At 39.1% G+C, this 15,810-nt stretch overlaps 1 protein-coding gene across 1 annotated transcript in view; it reads right to left on the bottom strand.

The window, feature by feature from the left end:
• LOC130913169 (probable E3 ubiquitin-protein ligase HECTD4) overlaps positions 1–15,810 on the bottom strand; it is an 82,655-nt gene that overhangs the window by 45,467 nt on the left and 21,378 nt on the right. Inside the window, exons 7-31 of the mRNA XM_057831538.1 lie at positions 15,583–15,753; positions 15,300–15,492; positions 15,037–15,198; positions 11,392–11,505; positions 11,174–11,314; positions 10,847–11,082; positions 10,627–10,769; positions 10,464–10,534; positions 10,275–10,380; positions 10,009–10,129; positions 9,795–9,923; positions 9,407–9,531; positions 9,135–9,288; positions 6,612–6,712; positions 6,289–6,487; positions 6,086–6,205; positions 5,899–6,003; positions 5,078–5,241; positions 3,593–3,838; positions 2,637–2,829; positions 2,357–2,461; positions 2,182–2,274; positions 1,929–2,097; positions 1,691–1,826; positions 1,466–1,610 (exon numbers count right to left, since the gene is read on the bottom strand). Of these exons, the coding sequence (XP_057687521.1) occupies positions 1,466–1,610; positions 1,691–1,826; positions 1,929–2,097; positions 2,182–2,274; positions 2,357–2,461; positions 2,637–2,829; positions 3,593–3,838; positions 5,078–5,241; positions 5,899–6,003; positions 6,086–6,205; positions 6,289–6,487; positions 6,612–6,712; positions 9,135–9,288; positions 9,407–9,531; positions 9,795–9,923; positions 10,009–10,129; positions 10,275–10,380; positions 10,464–10,534; positions 10,627–10,769; positions 10,847–11,082; positions 11,174–11,314; positions 11,392–11,505; positions 15,037–15,198; positions 15,300–15,492; positions 15,583–15,753 (3,642 nt within the window). The remainder of the gene's footprint in view (positions 1–1,465; positions 1,611–1,690; positions 1,827–1,928; positions 2,098–2,181; positions 2,275–2,356; positions 2,462–2,636; positions 2,830–3,592; positions 3,839–5,077; positions 5,242–5,898; positions 6,004–6,085; positions 6,206–6,288; positions 6,488–6,611; positions 6,713–9,134; positions 9,289–9,406; positions 9,532–9,794; positions 9,924–10,008; positions 10,130–10,274; positions 10,381–10,463; positions 10,535–10,626; positions 10,770–10,846; positions 11,083–11,173; positions 11,315–11,391; positions 11,506–15,036; positions 15,199–15,299; positions 15,493–15,582; positions 15,754–15,810) is intronic.

The following is a 15,810-nucleotide window of genomic DNA, read 5'->3' as shown; positions in this document are numbered from 1 at the left end:
CAGTAGATTTGTGAGGTATCTGTCCCTCTCAAAGTACATTTTTTTCTCTAAAAGGTTTAACCCTCTAAATTTGAAAACTAATATCTGAACTTTCTACACTAGTTATTTTCTTCAGCCCCTGTGAAATATGTTGCAGTGTAAAGCAGGGGTGTGACAGTATATTGATATCGTGATAGATCGCCAATATTTGTATCCCGATAGGTTATCAATGTGCTCCCACCAAGAAATTATATACAGTATCTATAAGATGTGTGTATATATGCCATCAATTAATAAAGGAACCAACAGGCTGCTAGCAAAATTTTCCACTAGAATAGTGTCTATGTTAACTCATTGGCTGCCAATCTGACTGTGAGGGCACTAAAACATGAGCAATCAAAGCTTCCAAGTTGAAATGAATCATTGAAATGAAAAATGAAATTGTCAATGGTAAGCAATAAGTTCAGACGGACACTTATTTGTTTGTTGCAAAAAAAAATAATAAATACAATAAAATAAAAAAAGGTTGGTGTATTTATTTACTGAAATGTTGCACTTGTCAAGTTTTCGACAAGATTGTACCCGACAGTGCAAAATATAAACCTATTTTTCAATTTAGAAAGAGTTTAGTTTTCTCCGAATAGTTGTATTGTAGGATATTGTAGGTTTATTTCCTAAAATATAAACCTATTTTTCAATTTAGAAAGAGTTTAATTTTCTCCGAATAGTTGTATTGTAGAATATTGTAGGTTTATTTCCTGACCCATGTATCGATATTTGTTGTATCATGTTGTGAGAAATTCGTGATTGTTGTATCGCAAATAGTTTCGGGGGAAACCCAGGGATTCCCACCCCTAGTGTAAAGAAGACACAAATTTAAAGTTAATAGTCAGCCATGGTTTAAATCTTTAATGACTGACTGATCCCTTTGGAATTTTAAGATAAAAAAAAAAACAACAACAACTGCCGCAGCAACTTTGAAGACCGTTAACCAGGGAACATTAACGAATTTCAAGTAATAAATCCAGAGAAGCAAAATATTAAGACAATTATTTGACACAGTAGGCACTAAAATATCCATCTGAAAGAAAAACTCACTGGAAAAGTGTCCTTTTCAGTCATTTTCAATCATTAGATAATTGATTAACAAGATGTGCTAACTTTACTTGAGCACAGCCAAAGATTTTCTCCCCCTAGTAAAAGAACTATACAGTATAGCATACCCGTAGCATTTAAGAGCTGAGAGGACATCTGAATTTTTCATCATGTTGAGGCTTAATTTCATATATGACTTACTAAATTTGGCAGACTGGTGTTTTTTCTCAACGGTGTCTCATATTTAAAAGACATCTTTATTTTCACTTTACTTAGCTTAAAGTATCGAATATAAGTACTTTTTCCCACCTAAGGTCACTGACATTATTTCAAAGTACACATCTCAAGGATATATGGGAAATTGGATAAAATTAATATCCAATAGACTTACAGCTTGATCAGGTGTAGTGCCGATAAATGCAAAGAGCTGACCCAGTAGAACACTGTATGTTGGCTTGTCTCTGCTGTCCTCAACAGCCACGGACTGCAGCAGTGTAAATGAGCTACTGCGATGACTGGTAGGGTGATGTCGCCTCCTCCAGAGAGAAAAAAGACAACCTTAAACCTTTAACTGTTTATGATCTATTTTATTAAACAGAACACTGTAGATAAATACCTTTGGGTAGCATGTGTGAACTCCAGGTCCTGGTTTGCAATCATCTCTAAATCAGAGGGTGCAGACATGCTGCGCAGGAAGACAGGCTGCTTCACAATGGAGATTACAGTTTTGGCATCAGACACAGACTTGGAAGCTTTAAGAAAAATAAGGGGATCAAACACAATGCATTACAATTCTTAAAAAACCCTGATATACTGTCCAGACACTTTAATTAGAATTAAAAGCTGCTTTCTACCTTGGCCAGGTGTTCCGGTAGGTGTCGTGGTTAAGCTTCGGCAATGTGGTGCAATGGTAACATGTAGCAGTAGTGCGGTACGATTCATCAGACTCTTTACCAGTGCCTTAGTTTTAGCTAGCGGAGTGCTACTTTTAAGGTGCATGGTGTTTACCTCATGAAAGAACTTCTCCCTGGTGGTGCCAACATAGAAGTGGTTACAAACGTAACTCTGTCATGACCAAAGACAAAACAGGACTGTATTTTAATTGACTTGCCTCAATCCAAGGACCACATTTTCCAAATCACTAAAATCAAGGGAGACTTCTTTCAGGGAGCAAAGTAGTTCAAGCTCTTTAATCTTATTCTGTAAAAAAAAAAAAAAAAAAAGTTAGAAATGAATTTCCAATTATAGTGTAATGTGGCAAAATCAGTGTTGAACAGTTTACCTCAAAGAAATGGTAGTCATGAAAGAAAGGGGTGTTGTTCTCCAGCTTTCCCTGTTGGGCCTCTTCTACCTCATTCTGCCATTTCTGCTCCAATTCTGCTACACTCTGCAGCCAACATAGGCGATAATTAGACAAACTTTACTTTTGTGAAGTTGACACATTGACAATCACATTGAAAATCTTGCACTACATGTCATGTTCATGCTTAAAAGTCAAACATCAAAAGCATTGTTATCTCCTTCCCTCTTTCTCTCTATTAAAAAAAAAAAAAAAGGCTTACCTGCAGTTGACGTTCCATCGCATTAATCTTCTTGAAGGTCTCTCCCATGATCTTACAAACCAGGTCAAACTCTTCTGCATGCTCTTCACGGTATTGGTAGTTGAAAAGTGACTGCAAGCCGTCCACCAAGCTGAGATGCTTTATGACACATGACACTATAACCTCCTCCATGACATCTGGCCGGATCACCTCTCTTTTGGAAATGACATAGTCGAATATTACAATGCAATGTCCTTGACTGGAATGTATTTTCTAAGCCATGCTTTATAAATAATAGAAATGTCACTAAAATTATTAGTGCTGGGCAATACGTCAATATGTATTGGTGTTAAATGGTGTTGTCATAAAACAGTAAATTATGTATTGTCATAAATTCTAATATAAATTTAAAATCTACAGTACTTCATTAACCAATGATGCAGAAAAAAAACACTAGGGGTTTGATAAATCACCACATAACACAAACATATGGTGCACAAACCAAACAGTTAACTCATTGGCTGCTTTTGGTTGTGATGCATGTCCAATTTATTTGAACTGGGGGTCTGGCAGTGAATAAAAGAATCAGTAATTAAAAAGAAACATAATTATTCATACATTTTTTTCCTCTTCAAAATCATTGGCTGCCATTGACAGTGCTAGAAGTCCAATCCATTTTAAATGGGAGAGGCTCGCAACAAATGATCGCCGTCAGCCCTCCTACTCAAAATGGATTAGACGTCTAGCGTCGTCAATGGCACTGAAACATAAGCGTTCACATGCAGACCTCCCAGTTTAAATTAATTGGACACCTGTCATTATCAATGGCAGGTTATGTGTTATTAACTTTTTTAAATTAGAAATACACTCTCCTTTCGGTATTGTGAGATTAAAAAAAAGCCCTTATTTTTTTCCCATATCACCCAGCACTATTTATTATGATTAAAAAAAACTGGTATTTTGGAGAAAATCCTTACTTAATGCTGGGACGAAACTGTGGGCGAGCTCTTCCAGACACCTCTCGCAACTTTCCCATGATGCCAGGAGGGAGGCGTATGCGCGGCAAGTCAAAGTAGGTGCCAGATGTAAAACCTGGAGGCGGGATGAGTACATCAACAGGGTAGGTGAACTCTCGGTCCTCCTCGATGGTTAGAGGCAGAGGTGAAGGGCTCGGAGTGAGGGCGGGAGAGAGTGCGCCGTTTGCTTCCACCTGCCACTGACACCTGAAGAAAGAAAAGTCAACATACAACAAATCATAAATTTAACAAATTTTCCAAGCACCGGTGAGAAATCGTTTATATAATATCACTTACGCACGTGATAGATATAATATGGGTCTGTCAAACGATTTAAATTTTTAATCGCGTTAATCACAGCTTTAAAATTAATTATTCGTAATTAATCGAAATTCAAACCATCTCTAAAATATGCCATATTTTTCTGTAAATCATTGTTGGAATGGAAAGATAAGACACAAGACGGACATAAACATTCAACATATTGTACATAAGTACTGTATTTGTTTATTATAACCATGAATCCATAAGATGGCATTACCATTATTAACATTCTTTCTGCTAAAGGGATCCACTGATAGAAAGACTTGTAATTCTTAAAAGATACATTTGAGTACAAGTTATAGTAATCTCATATTAAAACCCCTCAATGTTTTCGTTTTAATAAAATTTGTAAAATTTTCAATTAAAAAAAAAAAAACTAATAGCTCGCCATTGTTGACGTCGCCGAGCGGGGCGTCACTTGCCGTTCTTCCACAGTGTCTTTAACCACGTAAGGTAGTGATTGAAATACACCACAAGGTGTCAATGGCGAGTTTTAAATTAGAGATCTAGCTAAGTCAAAGTCTGATAAGTTTTATGTGTATTTTGCATAGCTATTTTGATTGGGAATGCCAGTTCTCTTTGCAATGAGCTCTTTTTGTGAACATTATTTTTTTGAGAGACAGGAATGTTATTTTTCGTGTGCTTTCACTAAATGATACTGTAGCAACTTAACTGTTCCGCCCAAATGCATGATGGGAAGTAGGGCAACCATGACTGTCAGTGGTGGCTGCAAATGTTATACAGTATATTCTGCATTTGTTCAATTGAGCGTGTTAAGAAAAACAAAAGATCTGTCATTCGTCCCCACGTCGTTCGCCACAATAATTATATTTGTTGTGAAAGAGTTGCCAAAGCTTTAGCCAATAAAAGGCGCGGTCCAATGAACGCATGTGTCCACTCGCATTTCCCTGCCTTTTTGCTCTCAATGTGCTAAAACGGCGTCATTGTAAACTGTTTGAGGCAACGCATGAACGGGGTATTCCGTGCATGTGATAATTGCGTCAAATATTTGAACGTGATTAATTTTAAAAAATTAATTACCACCCGTTAACGCGATAAATTTGACAGCACTAATATAATATAAATAGAATCCAAATGTTTCACATTTATTTAATGCATCACCTTTGCAGAAGCTTTGAGCAAAGCAAATCGTGGCAGGCATCCTCCTCTCTTGTCACCTCTGGCCCATTATAAAGAATGCGCAGCATTGAGCAAGCTAGCACTGACAGGCCAAGTGCCAGGTCTGCCAGGAAAGGGAGGCCTCCAGAGACATCCTCAGATGATTCCTGAAAAGATGACATCAACAACAAAAAATAATGCACAAGTAATTGAGCTGCAAGAACTCATCGTTAAAGACTTTGGCTTTGGACAGAGAATCACAATTCAAGTCCTGCTGCATGAAAATACGAAAATAGTTGCACAAGATATTCCAGTCTGCTTTCTTGCTATTGTCGAAGTGTCTTTAAGCAAGGCACCATCCTTAACCTCCACCATAACAGCTATAGAGGGTTTTTCATGTGACAACAACGTACTTCTGTTCAAATAGTGTACCACCATTTTGACCGGTTACCAAAGCCAGTACACTCATAATGCATGAATCACACCACACTTTCTTTCATTCTTCAAAAGTTCAGTCTTGGCGCTTTCAATATTTCAGTACCCCAAACACTGGATCCATCGGAAGAATTGAGTTGCATTTGAGTGCACAAATTGGGAAAATAAATGTGAAATCACTTTTATTGGATACCACAAGAGAAAAAGTGTCGTGAAATGGCTTGCTGCAATCAAACAGAAAAACTAAATTGCTCCAAACGTTACGTTGAGGTTATGTTGTGTCGATTTTATCAGGTGTATAAATTTATTGTTCCTCCCCAAGTTTAATGGCCACTTTTTGCATACCAAGTAGCGTTTAATGAGTTATATGAAACAGAACTGTCTTTTACCTGTGCTCTAACAGTGCAAGAAAAACCCCACATGGCTTTATCAGGGGTGTTGTGCTCTCGTCCACTTCTCATTTCAAAGGAGAAAGTCACTGTGTCACCTTCAACCTAAACAAAAAGCATAAACATTAGCAGTAAAGAATAAAACTGGATAGTTCGCTATGCAAGTGTTGCCCATAGATTCTATTACCTTGACAAGATCTTTTGGCCATCCTGTCCCCAAAACGCTGCGACTGCCATAACCTAAAGTGTTTCCTCCATATTCTGTTACTTTACGACTGTTGGTGTTGGGCCCGGCATAAATAACCAACTAAGAAAAAAAATAAAGACAACACTGTAACTGGAACAACAGCCAGCTACATGAAAGCTAACCCCGCTTTGTTTAATGAATACCTTATCATAATCATATTGAGAAGAGCAGCGGGAATCAAAGCGAAGGTACAAGCAGCGAGCCCCTGGAATGTGCACAGTCTCCTTGAATTTATAGTTGTCTCGCACAGGGTGAACAGTTTCCACTGTCTTCCCAGCAGCCCAAGGGGCAGGGATCTTCAGTCCTGTCAAGAATCCTGGCTCCTCACGTTCATCAAGAATTCTGTTAGACAAGACAGATATTTTCTTCTAAAAAATACTTTTTGCTGAGGAGCTGACACATTTACTAAAGGCTTAACTATTGTCCAAGCAGAACTATTTGTTTGTTGACGCTCCATAGAACATACTTGTCATCAGCGGCAGAGGTCTTCATCCCCTGCCCAACACAGCCCCCCAAAAGTGGCTCCTCTGAGAAAAGCGGAGACTGAGTCTTCAGTAACAGAGCTGTCTGTAAGGAAAATAAAAGAAATTTTGTTATTCTATTTTAGGATGGATTTTTATATAAGACCAGTGTTGTTTTCGTCAACGATGACGATAACGAAAATATTTCGTCAATGAACACTTTCATCATGACGATGACGTCACGATAACGCACTGAAAATGTGTCTTGGGAGACTAAAACATAACGAGATGGATGCAAGTTGTCGTCTGACGACACGAGAACGAGATGAAAATTCGCAATAGTTTCCGTCATAAATTCTCAATGTGTGATATTTTACAAAAAGCAAAAGCATTGGCACCCCTGCAATTCTGTCAGATAAAGCTCAATTTCTCCCAGAAAATAATTGCAATTACAAATGCTTTGGTAGTAATTTCTTCATTTATTTTGCTTGCAATGAAAAAACACAAAAGAGCGTGAAAAAAATAATAATAAATCATTATAATTTTATACACAACACCAAAAAGGGGCCGGACAAAAGTACTGGCACGCTCAGCCTAATACTTGGTAGCACAACCTTTAGACAAAATAACTGCGAACAACCGCTTCCGGTATCCATAAATGAGTTTCTTACAATGCCCTGCTGGAATTTTAGACCGATCTTCTCTGACCAACTGCTCCAGGTCTCTGAGATTTGAAGGGTGCCTTCTCCAAACTGTCATTTTCAGATCTCTCCACAGGTGTTCTATGGGATTCAGGTCTGGACTCATTTCTGGCCACTTTAGAAGTCTTCAGTGCGTTCTCTCAAACCATTTTCTAGTGCTTTTTGAAGTGTGTTTTGGGTCATTGTCCTGCTGGAAGACCCATGACCTCTGAGGGAGACCCAGCTTTGTCACACTGGACCCTACATTATGCTGCAAAATTTGTTAGTAGTCTTCAGACTTGAGAATGCCATGCACACGGTCAAGCAGTCCAGTTCCAGAGGTAGCAAAACAACCCCAAAACATCAGGGAACCTCCGTCATGTTTGACAGTGGGGACAGTGTTCTTTTCTTTGAAGGCCCCGTTTTTTCCTTGTAAACTCTTTGTTGATGCCTTTTCCCAAAAAGCTCTACTTTTGCCTCATCTGACCAGGGAACATTCTTCCAAAACGTTTTTGGCTTTCTCAGGTAAGCTTTGGCAAACTTCAGCCTGGCTTTTTTATGTCTCTGGGTCAGAAGTGGGGTCTTCCTAGGTATCCTACCATGGAGTCCCTTTTCATTCAGACACCAACGGATAGTACGGGTTGACACTGTTGTACTCTCGGACTCCAGGACAGCTTGACTTGTTTGAATGTTAGTCGAGGTTCTTTATCCACCATCTGCACAATCCTTTGTTGAGATCTCTCGTCAATTTTTCTTTTCCATCCACATCTAGGAAGGTTAGCCACAGCGCCATGGGATTTACACTTATTGATGACACTGTGCATGGTAGAAACAGGAAAATTCAGGTCTTTTGAGATGGACTTGTAGCCTTGAGATTGCCTATGCTTCCTCACAATTTTGCCTCTCAAGTCCTCAGACATTTCTTTGGTCTTCTTTCTTTTCTCCATGTTAAATGTGGTACACACAAGGACACAGGAAAGAGGATGAGTCAACTTTAATCCATTTTAACTGGCTGCAAGTCTGCTATTGTCACCACCTGTTATGTGCCACAGGTAAGTAACGGGTGCTGTTAATTACACAAATTAGAGAAGCATCACATGATTTTTCAAAGGGTGCCAATACTTTTGTCCGGCCCATTTTTGGAGTTTTAGGTAAAATGATAACGATTTAATTTTTTTCCATTCTCTTTTGTGGTTTTTCATTGCAAGCAAAATCAACGAACATATTACTACTTTTCTGGGACAAATTAAGCATTATCTGACAGATTTGCGTGAGTGCCAATACTTTTGGCCAGCAGCGTATGTGTAGTTAGAACGCATTTAGCCTATGCCCTTTCCAGGCTCATTTTGTGAAACATATGTGTCAGATGCTGCTGGGCTTTCTTATCTTGGTTAGATATCCCATGATGCTTTAGCCTTTAAATGTCTGTGCTGAGTGATCATCACACAATAAACTTACTTGTGGTGTTAGCATAGCGTTCGCATTAGCATTTAGCGCGGCGACTGTCTTCTCTCTTGGAAAACATTTTACATACAGTTCATCGCGTTCAGGTGAGTTTAATTAATTGCAAATAATGTGCATGTAATGTTTTCCTGCTGTGTATTATCATCATGAAAATGGTGATTGTGGTCTTTGTAGACTACAGTTATGTGCTTGTCTCATGTTCATTCGTAATTGTTGAAAACCTTTATTTATTTATGCATGGACTAAAACTTTTGAAGTTTACAGACGAAAACATTTTGAGAATTGTCGACTAAAGACGAAATTTGTCTGAGTAAGTTAAAAAAAAGACTAAGAATTTAAAATGGCTGCCAAAACCAACAATGTTTAAGACTAACTTTAACAAACCTGACTGGTGTATAGAACCAGTTGCACCAACTGAGGCATAAGGGCATCAGCTAGAGTGAGGGTTTGCAGGTTGGGATGCATCAAAGAGGTCAGCAGCACTGGCAGTAAGTGTCCCAGCATCGTGGCCTTAGTTACCTGCTCCAGACCTTTCAACCTTTGGAAAACAAATGAAAGGGATGACACACACACACTGCACACTTGCCAGTGAAGAAGTACTAGCAGTAAAAAAAAAAAAAAAAAAAAAAATGGAGAAAACCCAAAAAAACCCACACCTTGTTTCCTTGTCAGGAATCTCGCTGTTAATGAGAGCTGTTGTCACCCACTGTAACGTCTCCAGTGCCTCATCACATCCCACCAGGATTTTGGTTGCTAAGGAGAGAATACTGCCTTGAAGCTCCTGAGGACACCACAGAGAAAAGACCCACACTTCGGTAACACTGCTTCCAAAATTTTGATAGACTATTACTTGAATGAAATGTTTCATACAATAGCTACACTGAGATCTTCACAGATACAACACACATAAAAAATAATACAGCCAGAGTTGAATTAAAATACTGCATGTCGTTTACTTTCTGTCATTAACCATAATATGCATGGATAGTGTAATGAAAGAACATCTCATTCGGAGAGGAAGGGGTATTTAAAGGGGATGTTTACCTGTACCTTCATTGTTTCCCCTTGTAGGGAGCTGTCACTGTCATCACTATCATCCGGACGAATAAGAACAGTGTTACTGAGAAGGTGGTTCTGAACAGCCATGAGGTAGCGCAGACAAGGAGAGACCACCTGCAGAGAAGGAGGCACATTTCGAGTGTTATCGGCAAAGTGGCAAAGCTTGCAAACCTTGTATAGACTGTGAGTATAAGCATACTGGCACTGTGGAGAGCAACTTCTGAAAGTCATCTCGTGCAACTGTCTGACATTTGGTAATGAGAAGGCAGGACTCTCGAACTACAGTCTTAAGGATACACTGCAGAAGGTCATCACTGAGCCTATAAAAAAAAATAAAATAAAATAAAACATTTTGCAGGTTCTTCAGCATTATTTTTTTGGTGACATTTAGATAAATCATGCAATGATTGAGGTAGTAAACAGTCAAAAAATGTGTCAGATAGTAGCAGATGGATGTGTGATTACCTGTAATGGTCATCTTCTTCACTTCCAAACCGATTTTTCTGCAGTTGGTCAGCCATATTGGTGAGAATGACATCCCGGAGCTGGGATAACCCACTGTTCCTTTCACCTATGAAATAAATAAACAAACGCTACTTATGAAGGATATTGACATGGACTTCTTGATTTTTAAATATATCTTCATTGGCACACCTTCACTTAGAACAAGTTTCAGTAGTTTGTTGAGTTCAGCCTCGCCCTGATACAAAGTATTCACTCCTGAGCTGTAGAAAAAATGTTGAAAATAAATATTTTTAAAGCCATACATTTTAGATTTTTGGAGAGAAGAGTACATGGTATTTACAATCATATTTACCTAATGGCCAGGCACACCTCTCTCTGAATCTCAGCCCCTATTTGATCAACTGGAGCCATTAGTAACTGCCACAAGAGCAGGCCTGCTCTATGTACATTTTCTCTGTTTTGTTCTGACTGAGGATTGAAAAACCTAAATACAACCTTGAGAAAACAAAACATGAATTTAAAATAACTTTAAAACTATAACTAAATGAAAAAAGTTACAAAATAGATCTTACCTGGAACACTACCAAAATACAGCGGATAATACTGGTATCTCCATTGACCATGGCCTTCTCCATTATGTCGCAGATGCTGCTAAAGTGACTGGCTTCAATAGGATGTTGTTTACCCAGTAGGACACCCAAGGGTAGGCTGTTACTGCTGGCTGCTATCAGGTTAAGTTGGTGGACACACATTGCACCTACATGATGAAGTAGCTGGTTGATCACCTCACTTGTGTCTACCATTTCTTCTGTAATATAGTCAAAACATTGGGAAACGAGAACAACGAATTATCAAAACATACTAAAAAAATATAGTTACTTTAAGTACTATTTTCAAACCTTTGGGTTCTTTTATGACATGGCTTACACCAAGCCTATGGCATACATGATGAAAGGCTTGATTCCCCGGGTTACACCACTGATCTATGTAATCACTAGAGCAAGTCCAGATCAAGTTATTCAGTGCATCGTAACATGCTCCTAAAAGGCCACACAACAAAACAGCAGTTAGTTGAAGTTACATTCCAAAGTACATTTGTGATAAAAGTAGTGCTCACCCAGTCCTGCCACCTGGGCTCCTCTGCCTAGGGAGCTGCCAGGAGCATCAATGAGATCAGCGCGACTGCTGAACTGGCCATCAGCAAGGTTGAAGACTAAGCTTGAGGCTAATACTGGAATAACAATATGATCTTTTAATTGACACTGCCAAATGTTTAACTTTTGGTACTACAGTGATCCCTCATTTTTCGAGGTTAATAGGAACCAGAACCCGCCACGATAAGTGAAAAACCGCAAAGTAGTGCAAATAAATAAATAAATAAATAAATAAATATTGTGTGTTAAATGTGTTTATTCAGATTTAGCATTGGAACGATATAGATATACAGGTAAGACATGTTTATTTTCACATTTTTTCCCCAAAGTATAATTATCAAAACAAAAAAAAGTTTTTGTATACCCTAATTTTCGGACGATAAGCCGCTACTTTTTTCCCCTCATTTTGAATCCTGTGGCTTATAGTCCAGTGCGGCTTATTTGATGATTTATTTGGGTTAATAGGTAACACTTTATTTGACAGCGGCATCATAAGACTGTCATAAGGACATCATAATTATGACATGACACTATCATGGGCAGTACTGAATGCTTATTACATGTCAATATGTGTCATGTGGCATATTATGTCACTAACTCCATTTATGTCCAGCTCAGATCTTTTACGTCCATTCAAAAGTGAGATAATTTGCTGGATGACACTAATCGACATCTATTATAAGCATTCATTAATGCTTATGACAGTGTCATGTAATAGTTATGACTGTCTTATGACATTATTATGGCACCACTATCCAAGAAAATGTTACCAAATACCATAACTAGCAATGAATGAAACAACTGGAAGAGTAACTGAAGAAATAATTAGCACAGAACATGATTGTTATTTACATCTGTAGCGCTGCAATGCATTCTAGGAGGAATGTTGGATGACAACAGTGTTGACAGCAGGTGGCAGCAGAGGTTGACTGTCTCCCCCAAGCGAGCAGTGATGGCCAAATGAAGCTTTTAGAAACAATAAGGCTTTGCAGCCAATTGGCTCAAAGCTTAATGGTGGTTCATTTGGTCTCATAACAGTCTTATGATACCATTGTCAAATGAAGTGTTACCAGTTAATATCTTTAGGTGTAAAAATCCCATAATACAATGAGGAGAACTGCGGCTTATAGTCCAGTGCTTCTTATCTATGAACAAATGCAGTTTTCATGTCAAATTTGGTGGGTGGCGGCTTATTGTCAGGTGCGCCCTATAGTCCAGAAATTACGGTATATATACATACACTCACCGGCCACTTTATTAGGTACACCTGTCCAACTGCTCGTTAACTCTTAATTTCTAATCAGCCAATCACATGGCGGCAACTCAGTGCATTTAGGCATGTAGCCATGGTTTAAGACAATCTCCTGCAGTTCAAACCGAGCATCAGTATGGGGAAGAAAGGTGATTTGAGTGACTTTGAACGTGGCATGGTTGTTGGTGAGTATTTCAGAAACTGCTGATCTACTGGGATTTTCACGCACAACCATCACAAGGGTTTACAGAGAATGGTCCGAAAAAGAAAAAATATCTAGTGAGCGGCAATTCTGTGGGCGGAAATGCCTTGTTGATGCCAGAGGTCAGAGGAGAATGGCCAGACTGGTTCGAGCTGATAGAAAGGCAACAGTGACTCAAATAACCACCGGTTACAAAACTTACAACCAAGGTAGGCAGAAGAGCATCTCTGAACACACAGTACATCGAACTTTGAGGCAGATGGGCTACAGCAGCAGAAGACCACGCCGGGTGCCACTCCTTTCAGCTAAGAACAGGAAACGGAGGCTACAATTTGCACAAGCTCATCGAAATTGGACAACAGAAGATTGGAAAAACGTTGCCTGGTCTGATGAGTCTCGATTTCTGCTGCGACATTCGGATGGTGGGGTCAGAATTTGGCGTCAACAACATGAAAGCATGGATCCATCCTGCCTTGTATCAACGGTTCAGGCTGGTGGTGGTGGTGTAATGGTGTGGGGAATATTTTCTTGGCACTCTTTGGGCCCCTTGGTACCAATTGAGCATCGTTGGAACGCCACAGCCTACCTGAGTATTGTTGCTGACCATGTCCATCCCTTTATGACCACAATGTACCCAATTTCTGATGGCTACTTTCAGCAGGATAATGTCATAAAGCTGGAATCATCTCAGACTGGTTTCTTGAACATGACAATGAGTTCACTGTACTCAAATGGCCTCCACAGTCACCAGATCTCAATCCAATAGAGCATCTTTGGGATGTGGTGGAACGGGAGATTCGCATCATGGATGTGCAGCCGACAAATCTGCATCAATTGTGTGATGCCATCATGTCAATATGGACCAAACTCTCTGAGGAATGCTTCCAGCACCTTGTTGAATCTATGCCACTTACAATTGAGGCAGTTCTGAAGGCAAAAGGGGATCCGACCCGTTACTAGCATGGTGTACCTAATAAAGTGGCCAGTGAGTGTGTGTATATATATACATATATATATACATATATACGTATATATACATATGTACATATACATACATATACACATATACATATATATACACACATATATATACATATATACACATATATTTACATATATATACACATATATATATACACACAGTGGGGAGAACAAGTATTTGATACACTACCAATGGGTTTTCCCATTGTCAGTGTATCAAATACTTGTTCTCCCCACTGTATGTATATATATATATATATATATATATATATATATATATATTAGAGATGCACGATAATATCGGTCACCGATAATTATCGTCCGATAATGGCAATTATGACGTCACACAGATAATCCAGATAAAACGAAATTCAACCAATAATGCAATCCGATAATTATATACTTGATTTAGCCTCCAAATGTGCGCAATCAACAGTTTTGTCCAATGCTGCTAGTTTTAAGGAGGTGTTTTTGCCAAAAGCTTACCATTAAACAACGTCATTGCCATTGTTTAGTTGTTGGAATTTACTACTTGTTCACATTTGATTTGAATAGAATTATCGGCGTGACATTATCGGTTATCGGGTGGATGGGGCAGGAAATTATCGGTTATCGATATCGGTTGAAAAATGTATTATCGTGCATCACTAATATATATATACATATATATATATATATATATATATATATATTCATAAATGTCTTTTAAGCACTTAAAAAAGTAATAATTATGATACGTTTTAAACATGTTACTGTCCTACTGAATTGTTTTTAAACAAGAAGTACATAAACGCTTGTCTTTATTAAATGCTTCATTGAGTGAGTCCACTCAAACCTGCTCAAGCTGCTCACTTACACACAATGAGTTGCCACAGCAACCGTTTAACAAGTTAAACGATGACTGACGCATGTGGCGCTTTGAAGCTTTGGCTTCCAAGCATCTGTGGCGAGATCAAATATTAAACGTCTGTCAACCATCGTTAACTTTAATAAGCAACTCCAGTGCACTGCCTGACCAACAAAGAGCAGCAGGAGGGAGAGTGAGACTACATGATCGGCTCAGGAGCGGCTTTTTTTTTTTTTTATTGGGAAAAAAAATCTGAGAAGGAATGAGGGCGCGAAGTAGCGAGGGATCACTGTATCCTAAAAATATCAGTGATAATGTTCTCTTACTTTTCAAAGAGGACAGGCTGCTGGTGCCGCCAAACAGAGAGCGAGTCGCAGAGCTCCCAGATACACCAGGAGGTGGGACCAGCATCACTAAGTATGTTCCACAGACATACATTGGAGTCTTCCTCAGAGTCTTCAGCGGGAGTCCACAGCTTGTGTTGACAGCTAGAAAGATGAAAAACCCAGCATATGTTACAAGAAACGGGGGGGAAAAGTACTGTATGTATACTGCATTGAAATTAACCAGATTTTAGCTAATTAATTACCAGATTGCTCCTCTTTCACAGGGTTGGTGATGGTAGAGCCTGTGAGAGCAGCCAATGTGGCAGAATGTGAGGCCCGGAAGCGAGACATTCGACTCAAAAGAAGCTCATTCAAGCACTTGGAAGACTCGCCTTCTTTACGAGTCAGAATAACTCTCTCTTGCAAGATGTCTGCAACACACAGTCCTGTCTGTGTCTGCAGCACAGACCAAACCGGAGAACCCATCAAACATGAAAATAAAAATCTAATCAGTTAATTACTAAATAGCACAAAGAAAGGACTCACGGAAAGATGAAAAACGTCCATAAAAACAGAGTGGCCTTTCTGGGTCTTCTCATTGAGGCTGGCCGGGGACCAAACCCAGTATAGGTAGGTTCCATCGGAGCAGAGATGCAGTGTAGTCATGCTGCTGCCCACAGGAAAGTGATGGGCTGGCATGGGTACAATCTGGCAAACCTAAATAAGAATATGAGAATGTTAACGCTATTCTTTCATTAGCTTCCCAGTTCTCAT

The sequence above is a fragment of the Corythoichthys intestinalis genome, chromosome 3 (genome assembly GCF_030265065.1).
Source record: "Corythoichthys intestinalis isolate RoL2023-P3 chromosome 3, ASM3026506v1, whole genome shotgun sequence".
Taxonomy (NCBI): domain Eukaryota; kingdom Metazoa; phylum Chordata; class Actinopteri; order Syngnathiformes; family Syngnathidae; genus Corythoichthys; species Corythoichthys intestinalis.
This window is presented reverse-complemented; position numbering and strand designations above follow the sequence as displayed.